Source organism: Ornithorhynchus anatinus, chromosome 16 (assembly GCF_004115215.2).
Source record: "Ornithorhynchus anatinus isolate Pmale09 chromosome 16, mOrnAna1.pri.v4, whole genome shotgun sequence".
NCBI classification, from domain to species: Eukaryota; Metazoa; Chordata; class Mammalia; order Monotremata; family Ornithorhynchidae; genus Ornithorhynchus; species Ornithorhynchus anatinus.
In genome coordinates, this window is record NC_041743.1 from 45,545,162 (window position 1) to 45,555,817 (window position 10,656).

General features: G+C 59.3%; 1 protein-coding gene across 1 annotated transcript; it reads left to right on the forward strand.

Moving 5' to 3' along the window:
- The first annotated feature begins 1,077 nt into the window (after positions 1-1,077).
- Positions 1,078-8,801, forward strand: ZNF436 (zinc finger protein 436). Its single transcript, XM_029081274.2, has 4 exons — positions 1,078-1,154; positions 5,073-5,171; positions 5,498-5,624; positions 6,041-8,801. The coding sequence occupies exons 2-4, from the start codon at positions 5,139-5,141 to the stop codon at positions 7,309-7,311; spliced, it is 1,431 nt and encodes a 476-aa protein (XP_028937107.1). The 5' UTR covers positions 1,078-1,154; positions 5,073-5,138; the 3' UTR covers positions 7,312-8,801.
- Positions 8,802-10,656: the final 1,855 nt, after the last annotated feature.

Here is a 10,656-nt window from a genome sequence, read left to right on the forward strand (position 1 = left end):
CTGGATCTCCCCCAGCGCTTAGAACAGTGCTCTGCACCTAGTAATCGCTTAACAAATCCAACATTATTATTAATTTGCCTACCACCTCGATTGTAAATCTCCCCAGCGCTCAGTACAGCACTCTGCCGACAGTAAGCGTCTAGGGAAGCAGCGTGGCACAGTGGAAAGAGCCCGGGCTTGGGAGTCAGAGGGCATGGGTTCGAATCCCGGATCTGCCACTTGGCAGCTGGGTGACTGTGGGCAAGTCACTTCACTGGTCCTCAGTGACCTCATCTGTAAAATGGGGATGAAGCCTGGGAGCCTCACGTGGGACAACCAGATGACCCTGGATCTCCCCCAGCGCTCAGAACAGTGCTCTGCACCTAGTAAGCGCTTAACAAATACCAACATTTATTAATTAATGAGTAGCACTAGCTGAATGAGCAAAGTGAAGGGAGGTGGCAGGCCCAGGCCGCTCCCCCTCCCTCTCCTCCCGCTCCAGAGGCCGAGGAGGCCGAGCGGGCGGGGAAGAAGGGGGGCGCGCAAGGCCCGCCGGGAGTTGTAGTCCGCGGGGAGCAGAGAGGCTGCCGGGAGCTGTAGTCCGCACGCGGAGCCCCCCCCCCGCTCCCCGCCAGCGCTCCCTCCCCCGCCGCTCCCGAGGAGAGGGGCGGCACCGGGAAGGGCCGAGGCGGAGGGAGGACGGGCCGACCCCGGAGAAGCCCCTCGGCCCGGGCCTCTCCACCCGCCAGGGGCGGCGGAGCGGGGTCGGACGGCCGCGGGGGGAGGGGCGAGGCCCCGCTCGCCTTTTGTTCCCCGCCGAAGGCCGGCGGGCCCCGGCCGCCCGCCCAGAACTACCGCTCCCGTCGTGCCCCGGGCCGGTCTCCGATTGGTTCCCTCGGCCCCGAGCTCCGGCCTGGGATTGGCTGGGACGGCGGCGGGGGCGGGGCCCGGAAAAGGCAGGGGCAGAAGATGGCGGCGGGGCAGGGGCAGGGGCGGGGGCGGCGGCGGGGTCGGGCCGGGGCCCGGGCTTCGGCGCTGGGGCGGGGCCGGGGCAGGGCCTCAGCCTGAGGCGGAGGCACAGCGGCGGCGGCGGCGGCGGCGGCGGGGAGGGGGGAAGGTGAAGGTGCTGACCGCGGCGGCAGCGGCGTTGGTGTCCGGGCCGGGCTGGAGCCACGGTGAGGAGCCGGAAACCGCGGGCCTTTCCCTCCCTCGGGGGAGCTGCTGCCCAGCGGGCCGAGCGGGGGTGGGCGGGGGCAGGGAACGGGGAGGGATATTAGGGGGTGATTCCCCCCTCTCACCCAATTCCTTCTCCCACCCATTTCTTCCCCCCTTCCCGTCCATTTCCTTCCCCTTCCCGTCCATTTCCTCCCCCTTCCCATCCATTTCCGTCCCCTTCCAGTCCATTTCCTCCCCCGTCCCACCCGTTTCCTTCCCCTTCCCCACCCGTTTCCTTTCCCCTTCCCACCCGTTTCCTTTCCCCTTCCCACCCGTTTCCTTTCCCCTTCCCACCCCTTTCCTTTTCCCTTCCCACCCCTTTCCTTTTCCCTCCCCACTTCTTTCCTCCCCCCTTCTTTCCTCCCCCCTTTCCTCCTCTTTCCTCCCCCCGTTCCCACCCCTTTCTTCCCCCACCTATTTTCTCCTCCCTTCCCTTTTTCCCCCCCTCCTCATTCCCCCCACCTCCATTTTTCTTCCATGCTCTTCCCTCACCTCCTCCTCCTATTACCCAATCAATCGATCTATCCGTGAACGCCTACGGTGTGCAGTCCATTTCATCGAGCACCTGGGAGAATTCAGCAGAGTCAGTAGGCATGATCCCTCCCTGGAAGAATTTACAGTCTGGCGGGGGAGACGGAAAAAATAAATTACAGATAGCAGGAAGAAGAAAGGGGGAGCGGGGGGGTTATGTGCCTTAAGTTAGGGCTTCAGAAAAATGGGGTATGTAAGGTATGTGAATAAATGCTTAGGTGGCTAGGAAGTGCCGAAGTGGCAGTTGCGGGGCTATAAGAGGAGAAGATTAGAAATTATTCGGTGAAGGCATCTTGGAGGAGATGTGATTTCAGAAGGGCTTTGAAGATGGGTCTGCCGGATGTGAAGGGGGAGGGAGTTTCAGGCAGGGGGATGGGCGTGAGCAAGAGGTTGGCAGCAGGAGAGGAGAGAACGAGGCCCAGTGGGTAGATTGGCTGGAAGAACAAAGAGTGAGAGCTGGAGGTAGTGGGAGGAGAGAGCGGATAAGTGGATAATCCAAGCATTATCCCATTCAGCCTTGATGACTGCATCACCCTCGTTGCTGACCTCCCTGGCCTCTGTTTCCCCACTCCAGTCATTCGTTCATTCAGTCGTATTTATTGAGCGCTCACCGTGTGCAGAGCACAGTACTAAGCGCTTGGAAAGTACAATACAAGCGCTTATTATGTGCCAGGGAGTGTACTAAGCATCGGGGTGGATACAAGCGATCCATACTTCACTCGGCTGCCCAGATTATTTTTGTACACATCCGTTCAGTCTACGGTTCCCCACTCCTCAAGAACCTCCAGGGTTTGCCCACCTACCTCCACATCAAAGGAAAGCTCCTCACCATCGCCTTTAAAGCGCTCAATCGCCTCGCCCCTTCCTACCTCACCTCTCTGATTTCCTACTTTAACCCCAGCCCGTACACTTCGCTCCTCTAATGCCAACCTGCTCGCTGTATCTCGATCTCGTCTATCTCGCCGCCGACCTCTCGCCCACGTCCTGCCTCTGGCCTGGAACGCCCTCCCTCTTCGTATCCGACAATCACTCTCTCTCTCCAGCTTCAAAGCCTTATTAAAAGCACATCTCCTCCAAGAGGCCTTCTCTGACTAAGCCCTCATTTCCTCTTCTCCCACTCCTTTCTCTTGCCCTTGCACGGGGATTTGCACCCTTCATTCATCCCTCCCTCAGCCCCACAACACTTAGGTACATATCCAGAGTTTCTTCGTTTGAATTTATAGTCTCCTCCTATAGATGGTTAACTTGTTGTGGACAAGGAACCTGCCCAGTGACTCTTACATCGTACTCTCCCAAGTGCTTAGTATAGTCCTCTGCACACAGTAAGAGCTCAGTAAATACGATCGGTTGATAGTGGGTTGGAGAAAGCTAATTGAGTGCCCTAAGACCAATGGTCAGAAGTTTCCACTTGTTCAGAGAGGGATGGGGGGTTGGCCCTGTCAGCCCTTCCCCCCCCCGCACCTTCACCCCGCCATTTTCTACCTTCTTTTTCTTCACACATTCCATTCTGATTCTGGAGTGAGACCGAGCTCCCCATTCGTCAGAAACTGGAGGGTCAAGCTCGGAGACAGGAAGTTCTGGGCCCCTTTCTACTCTCCAGCTACACCCACTCCTTTGGGGAACTCATTTGCTCCCATGGCTTCAACTACGATCGCTATGCGGTTGATTCCCATATCTACATCTGCAGTCCTGACCTTTCACCATCTCTGCTGTCTCATATTTCCTCCTACCTTCAGGACATCGCTACTGGGATGTCCCCCCGACACCACAAAGTTGGCACCTTGAAATAGAGCTCTTTATCTTCCCGCCCAAACCCCGTCCTCCCCCTGACTTTCCCATCACTTTAGACAACCCCACTATCCTCCCCGTCTCACAAACCCGTAACCTTGGCGTTATCCTTGACTCATCGCTCTCATTCAGCCTGTCACCAAATCCTCTCAGTTCAACCTTTACGGCTTTGCTAAGATCCGCCCTTTCCTCTCCATCCAAACTGCTACCTTGTTAATTCCAGCGTTTATCCTCTCCTGCCTTAATTAATAATAATAATAATAATGGTGTTTGTTAAGTGCTGTGCCAAGCACTGTTCTAAGCCCTGACATTGCATTGGCCTCCTTGCTTCTTGGCTTCTGTCTCCTGCCTCTCGCCGCTCCAGTCCATACTTCACTCTGCTGCCCGGATCATTTTTTTTTACAAAACTGTTCAGTCCACGTCTCCACTCTCCTCAGGAACCTCTAGCGGTTGCCCATCCACCTCCGCATGAAGCAGAACCTCCTTACCGTTGGCTTTAAGGCATTCAATCCATCTCCCCCCCCTCCTACCTTACCTCACTGATTTCCTGCTGCAGCCCAGCCCGCACAGTTGGCTACTCGGTCTCATCTATCTTGCCGGTGACCCCTCACCCATGTCCTGCCACTGGCTTGAAACTCTCTCCCCTCTTCATATCTGACAGATGATCACTCTCCCCAACTTCAAAGCCTTATTAAAAGAGCATCTCCTCAAAGAGGCCCTCCCCAGCTAAGCCCTCATTTCCGTTTCTCCCCTTCCCTTCTGTGTCAATCTCGCTCTTGGATTTGTACCCTTCATTCACCCTTCCCTCAGCCCCATGGCACTTATGTACGTACCCATAATTTATATTAATGCCAGTCCCCCCTGTCTAGACTGTAAGCTCCCTGTGGGCAGGGAACGGGTCTACCAACTCTGTTAAATTGTCCTCTCCCAAGTGTTCAGTACAGGGCTCTGCACAGAGTAAGCGCTCAACAAATACCACTGATTGACAGAAAGGGCCTGTAAGCTGTGGCATCCGGCTCAGGGCCCAGACCATTCAGTCGTATTTATTAAGCGCTTACTGTGTGCAGAGCATTGTACTCAGCACTTGGGAATATACAGTACAACAGTAAACAGCGACATTCCCTGACCAGCTCTCCCACCTCGATCCGCCCCCCTCTGTCCTATAGGGGTGAACCTTCTCACCTGGGTGGGGCGGGGGAGGGACTTGGGGACAGAGTTACCCTCTTACTTGAGCACTAACTCATGCACAAACGTAGCGCCCCTGCCTTGCCTTTCCTCCTAGCTGGAAATTATTTCTGCGTCTGCCGTCCCCCACCAGGCAACTCCTGAGGGGCAGGATTTCTATCTACTAATTCTGTTGTCCTCTCCCGAGCACTTACTAGAGTGCTCCGCACCCAGCAGGACCTCAGTAACTGGTGCCCCCGCCCAGCAGAGCATCCTCAGTCTCGGCCTCCGCGGGGGCCCTGAGTGCTGGGCTCCAGGTGGGTGCTAGTTTGGGGTGGCAGGGAACCAGGGTGGGAAGGGAGGGAGTGTTCAGTACCTCTTGTCTCTTCCCTCAGCCCCACCTGCACCCTGTCCATTGGTCTGCCCGCCCTTCCTGAGGACGTGGGCATCGAAGACGCGTGATGGCAGCCTCGCTTCTGATGGCTGGTTCCCAGGTGAGCTGCGCGTAGCCTCGGCGGGTCTCAAGACTCTGGGCTGTCAGTCCCGCGGCCCTGCTAGAGCAGAAGCTCCCCGCGGTCAGGGAACGTGTCTCGGCTTCTGTCGCGCTTTCCCAAGCGCCGGACACAGCGTGCGGCCCCGGGTGACACCCGACGCAGATCCTGGCCCCAGACTGCAGTTTCCCACTCCTCAGCCCGCTGTGCCCTGGGCAGCTCCTCTCCCTCTATCCCTTTGACCATCCCAGTCTGGGCCCCGCCTTCCCAGGCGGGCGGGCTGGTGGGTCACCAGGGCAGCCTGGTCAGGGGCTGCGTTTCCATTCCAGACACCTGTGACGTTTGAGGACGTCGCCGCTTACCTGACCCGGGAAGAGTGGAGGCCGCTGGATCCCGCTCAGAGGGACCTGTACCGGGAGGTTGTGCAGGAGAATTTTGGAGACATGGTGTCACTGGGTATGGTGTCTTTGTGTGTCTGTGTTTGTGTGTCTGTCTGTCTTAGTTGGGGGATCTGTGTGGTCCCTGGTGGGGGAGGGGACTGGCTAGACCCTGGGTCCCACCCAGGCCCAAAGCCCCTTAGGGGTGGGGGATGTATCGGAGCTGACTCGGTGACGCCGAGGCTCTGGTTCACTTGCGGACCCTTTGTGAGTTTCTGGGCCCAGCTTGACCGTGGTTGAGCCGTCAGGTGTGCCGTTCCCGTACCTACCCCGGAAGAGACCCAGAGCTGGGCTGGGCCTGGCTCCTTGCGGTTGTGATTAAACCCCCCACCCAGTGGGTGAGCAGGAACCCTGGCTCCGCACCTTCTCGAGGCCGGTCCGGCCCCCGGCCCCTGACCCGGGATCCCCCGGCTGTCCCCCTTCTTCCGCTTCCAGACTTTACAATTGGCGGCGAGAACGAGGTGATCCCCAAGCAGGAGGTGGTGGACGAGGCATACGGGGCCCTCCCGGGGCGGCCCAAAGGCGGCGGCTCCCAGGAGCTGGAGTTCGACGGGGGCGGCCTGACGGCGCGGCCCTGGGGGTCGCTGGCGGCGGAGGGCTGGGCCGGCTACCCCCCGGCCCAGGTGGCCGACCTCCTGGCCCAGGCGGAGGCCCTGGGGGGCGGGGCCGGGACGGACGGGGCCGGGGCCGGAGGGGGCCGCTTCCTCAAGTGCCCCGAGTGCGGGAAGGGCTTCGGCCAGACGTCGGACCTGAACCGGCACCGGCGCACGCACTCGGGCGAGCGGCCCTACAAGTGCGGCGAGTGCGGCAAGTCCTTCAGCCGCAGCTCGCACCTGATCCAGCACCAGCGCACGCACACGGGCGAGCGGCCCTACGACTGCAGCGAGTGTGGCAAGAGCTTCGGCCGCAGCTCCCACCTGATCCAGCACCAGACCACCCACACGGGCGAGAAGCCCCACCGCTGCACCCAGTGCGGCAAGAGCTTCTGCCGCGCCTCGCACCTGATCCAGCACCAGCGCACCCACACGGGCGAGCGGCCCTTCGCCTGCGCCGAGTGCGGCAAGGGCTTCGGCCGCAGCTCCCACCTGGCGCAGCACCAGCGCACGCACACGGGCGAGAAGCCCTACGCCTGCGGCGAGTGCGGGCGCGGGTTCAGCGAGCGCTCGGACCTGATCAAGCACTACCGCGTGCACACGGGCGAGCGGCCCTACCGCTGCGAGGACTGCGGCAAGCACTTCAGCCAGAACTCGGACCTGGTGCGCCACCGGCGGGCCCACACCGGCGAGCGGCCCTACGAGTGCCGCCAGTGCGGCGAGAGCTTCAGCCGCATCTCCCACCTGGCGCAGCACCGGCGCACCCACACCGGCGAGCGGCCCTACGAGTGCCGCCAGTGCGGCAAGGGCTTCAGCCGCAACTCCCACCTGGCCACCCACCAGAAGACCCACACGGGCGAGAAGCCCTACGCCTGCGGCCAGTGCGGGCGCGGCTTCAGCGAGCGCTCGGACCTGGTCAAGCACCAGCGCACCCACACGGGCGAGAAGCCCTACGAGTGCGCCGAGTGCGGCAAGGGCTTCACCCAGAGCTCCAACCTCCTCACCCACCAGCGCACGCACACCGGCGAGCGGCCCTACGAGTGCGACGAGTGCGGACGGGCCTTCAGCCGCAGCTCGGCCCTCATCAAGCACAAGCAGGTCCACGGCGACTAGGCGTGCCCTCGGGGTATGCGCGGGGGCGGACGCCCCTGCACCCGGAGCCCCGAGCGGAGCGGGGCCGGGGAGGGCGGCGACGAGGCCCGCGGGCCTCCGTCTCCCCAGCTCCGGACCCAGGGGGCCGACGGGCCCCCGGCCGGCCTCTCTCCGGACCTCGCCTTGGAGCTCGGGCCTCCGGCCGGACGCCCTCCCTCCCTCATTCCGGCGGGTCCCCGCTCCCGGCCGCCCTCCCTCCTCGGACCTCACCGACGGACGTGGAAGGGGATGCCGAGAGCCGGGGGTCCGGGACCGCGGAAGGCACGGAATCCCCAACCCCCCGGCCCGTCCGCTTGCCCACACAGCAGTATTACTCGGAATTGATGATGACGACGATGACGACGACGACGATGATTCAGCCTTTGGAAATTATCTCTGGGAAAACTGGAGGGCGATTTAAGCGGGTGGGCCCTCGATGACAAAGGCGTGGATCCGGGTACCCCTTTCCCGGGTCAGGCCCGGGCAAGGGGGCCGTAAATCCGAGAGGAGCGACGCTTCCCCGACCCTCTCCCTCCGCCTGTGGGTCTCCAGTGTCCCAGGCCTCACGCCTCTCCTCTGCTGGGAAAGCGGCAGCTTCGGGGGGATGGGGGTTGTTCGGCGGAGACTTGTTGCTGGGGGCCGGCCCGGGGCCCCGGTCCGTGCCCAGGGGAACCCGGGCTAGCCCCAGGCGGGGATCCTCTCACTTAGCCTGGGTCGGGGTGGTTCCCCCCTACCTGCCTGCCTGCGCACTGGGTTGTGCTGGGAAAGGTGGGCAAGGGCTTGGTCCCAGGCAGCAGCGGGGTGGGGGTGGGGCCCATGGGGGAGCTGGGTCTGCTTTAATTCGGGCATCTTGGGAGCAGGGACATAGGCTGGTGGGGGTTGGTCCACAGCCCACTGGGGTGAAGCAGTCACTGGCTGTGGGAACTGGGAGCTTCCCGAGGGATTGGCTCCCAGGGTTTTCACCCTTTCCCTGAGGGATATCCTCCCGGAAAGCGACTGAGAATTTTAAATTTAGGGGAGTGGGGAAGCTGCCGGGTGTGGGGGGGACCCCAGTGTCCGGGCGCACTGGATTTCCCAGGCCTCCCTCCGGAGGGCAGAGGCGGGGATGGGCAGTTTCGGGCTTCTGCCCCGGGCTGGCCCATTCTCCTCGCGGCTGCAGCCATGGGACCAGCTGAGCTCCCGGAAGCGAGCGGTAGTGGGGAAGAGAAAGTCCTGAGGTCTGTCCTCCTGAAGGGTGGGCGGCCCCTCGGGAGAGGGGAGAGACCCTTTGTGTCTCTGCCCCACCGGATGCCCCAGATCTCACCGGAAACCCGTGGCGCTTTATATTTGGGGGGTGGGGGGAGGGCACTGAGGGAACAGGGTGATGGGGGTTGGGGATCTCAGGACCCTGGTGGGGGAACATTATCCATGTGTGTTTATTTGCATTGTATTATGGCAACTACTCAAATTAAAACACTCAGAATTTTAACGCACCAGGTGTTTGGAGTCATTACTGCCCCTCTCCGCCTGAGCGTCCGTGCCACCACCTCACCCACGCATCCTTCACGGTCAGCTCCCTGGCCCTCTTCTCCAGCTTCGGTACCGTTGGGCCTCCACACACCCTCGAGTAGGGGAGAAACACTAATAGTAATAATAATAATTGTGGTATTTCTTCAGCACTTACTGTTTGCCAGGCACCATACTAAGCGCTGGGGTGGATTCAAGCAGTCCTTGTCCCACCCGGGACTCACAGTCTCCATCCCCATTTTACAGATGAGGTAACGGAAGCCCAGGGAAATGAAGTGGCTCGCCCGAGTTCACACAGCAGACAAGTGGCGGAGCTGGGAATAAAATCCATGACCTTCCAACTCCTAGGCCTGTGCTCTATCCACTCCGCCATCCTGCTTCTCTGTGGATAGGGGAAGCAAAAAGATAGGGGAAAGGCAGAGTGGGAGTTTGGATAGCACTGCCCCAAACCAAAAGACACTGCTCTAGACTGTGAGCCCATTGTTGGGTAGGGATCGTCTCTCTCTCTGGCCGAATTGTGCTTTCCAAATCCTTAGTACAGTGCTCTGCACACAGTAAGCGCTCAGTAAATACGATTGATAGAATGAGGCAATGAGAGCAATGAGAGCCCAAGAGAAGCTCAGCAAGCTTGAAGTCGTGGGGAGGGGGTGGGCGAGTTATCCAGTCATTCAATCGTAGTTGTTCAGTGCTTACTGTGTGCAGGGCACTGTACCGAGCCCTTGGGACAGTGCTTGGCACAAAGTAAGCACTTAACAAATATTATTAACAACAGACACATTCCCTGCCCACAATGAACTTAGTCCAGTGGGGGAGATGGACATTAATATAAATCAATAAACGACAGATAAGGACATAAGCGTTGTGGGACTGGGGGGGATGATTAAAGGGAGCGAGTCGGGGTGACAAGGGAATGGGAGAAGAGGAAAGGAGGAAGGCCTCTTGGAGGAGATGTGCCTTCAATAAGACTCTGAAGCGGATTTGAGGAGGATGAGGGTCAGTGCGGGGTTACTGAGAAGCAGCATGGCTTAGTGGAAAGAGCCCGAGCTTGGGAGTCAGAGGACGAGGGTTCTAATCCCGGCTCTGCCACTTGTCTGCTGTGTGATCTCGGGCAAGTCACTTCTCTGTGCCTCAAGTACCTCATTTGTAAAATGGGAATTAAAAGTGTGAGTCCCACATGGGACAACCTGATTACTCTGTATCCCCCCCAGCGCTTAGAACAGGGCTTGGCTCACAGTAAGTGCTTAACAAATACAATTATTATTACTGGAAGGAGAGGTAAACATGGAGAGAGGAGAGTCCAGGTGTTGGCTGTTCCTTGGCTCCCTCTAGACTGCGAGCTTGTTGTGGGCAGGAATGTGTCTGTTGTTATACTGTCCTCTCCCAAGTTCCCAGTACAGTGCTTTGCACACAGTGAGCACTCAATAAATAGGATTGAATGAGCAACAAGAGTGTTGGATGTTCCGCGCTGCTCCCCCTCTCCTCGCCCCCCCACCCTCTGCTCTCCTCCCTTCCCCTCCGCACTGTGCTCATTTGTATATATTTATTACCCTATTTATTTTGTTAGTGAGGTGTCCATCCCCTTGATTCTATTTATCTTGATGATGTGGTTTTGGTTTTGTTCTCTTTTACTCTGCTGTCTCCCCCGTTTAGACCATGAGCCCGTCATTGGGCAGGGATGGTCTTTATCAGGTGCCAAATTGTACCTTCCAAGTGCTCAGTACATAGTAAGCGCTCAATAAATACTATTGAATGAATACATATTATTTATTACCCTATTTATTCTGTTAATGAGGTGTACATCCCCTTGATCCTATTTATCTT

Excerpts from the sequence above, each read along its gene's own strand:
- ZNF436 (XM_029081274.2), top strand. The coding sequence starts at position 5,139 with ATGGCAGCCTCGCTTCTGATGGCTGGTTCCCAG. Across the intron at positions 5,172-5,497 it reads TTCTGATGGCTGGTTCCCAG|ACACCTGTGACGTTTGAGGA; the intron begins GTGAGCTGCGCG and ends TTTCCATTCCAG. Across the intron at positions 5,625-6,040 it reads TGGAGACATGGTGTCACTGG|ACTTTACAATTGGCGGCGAG; the intron begins GTATGGTGTCTT and ends TTCCGCTTCCAG.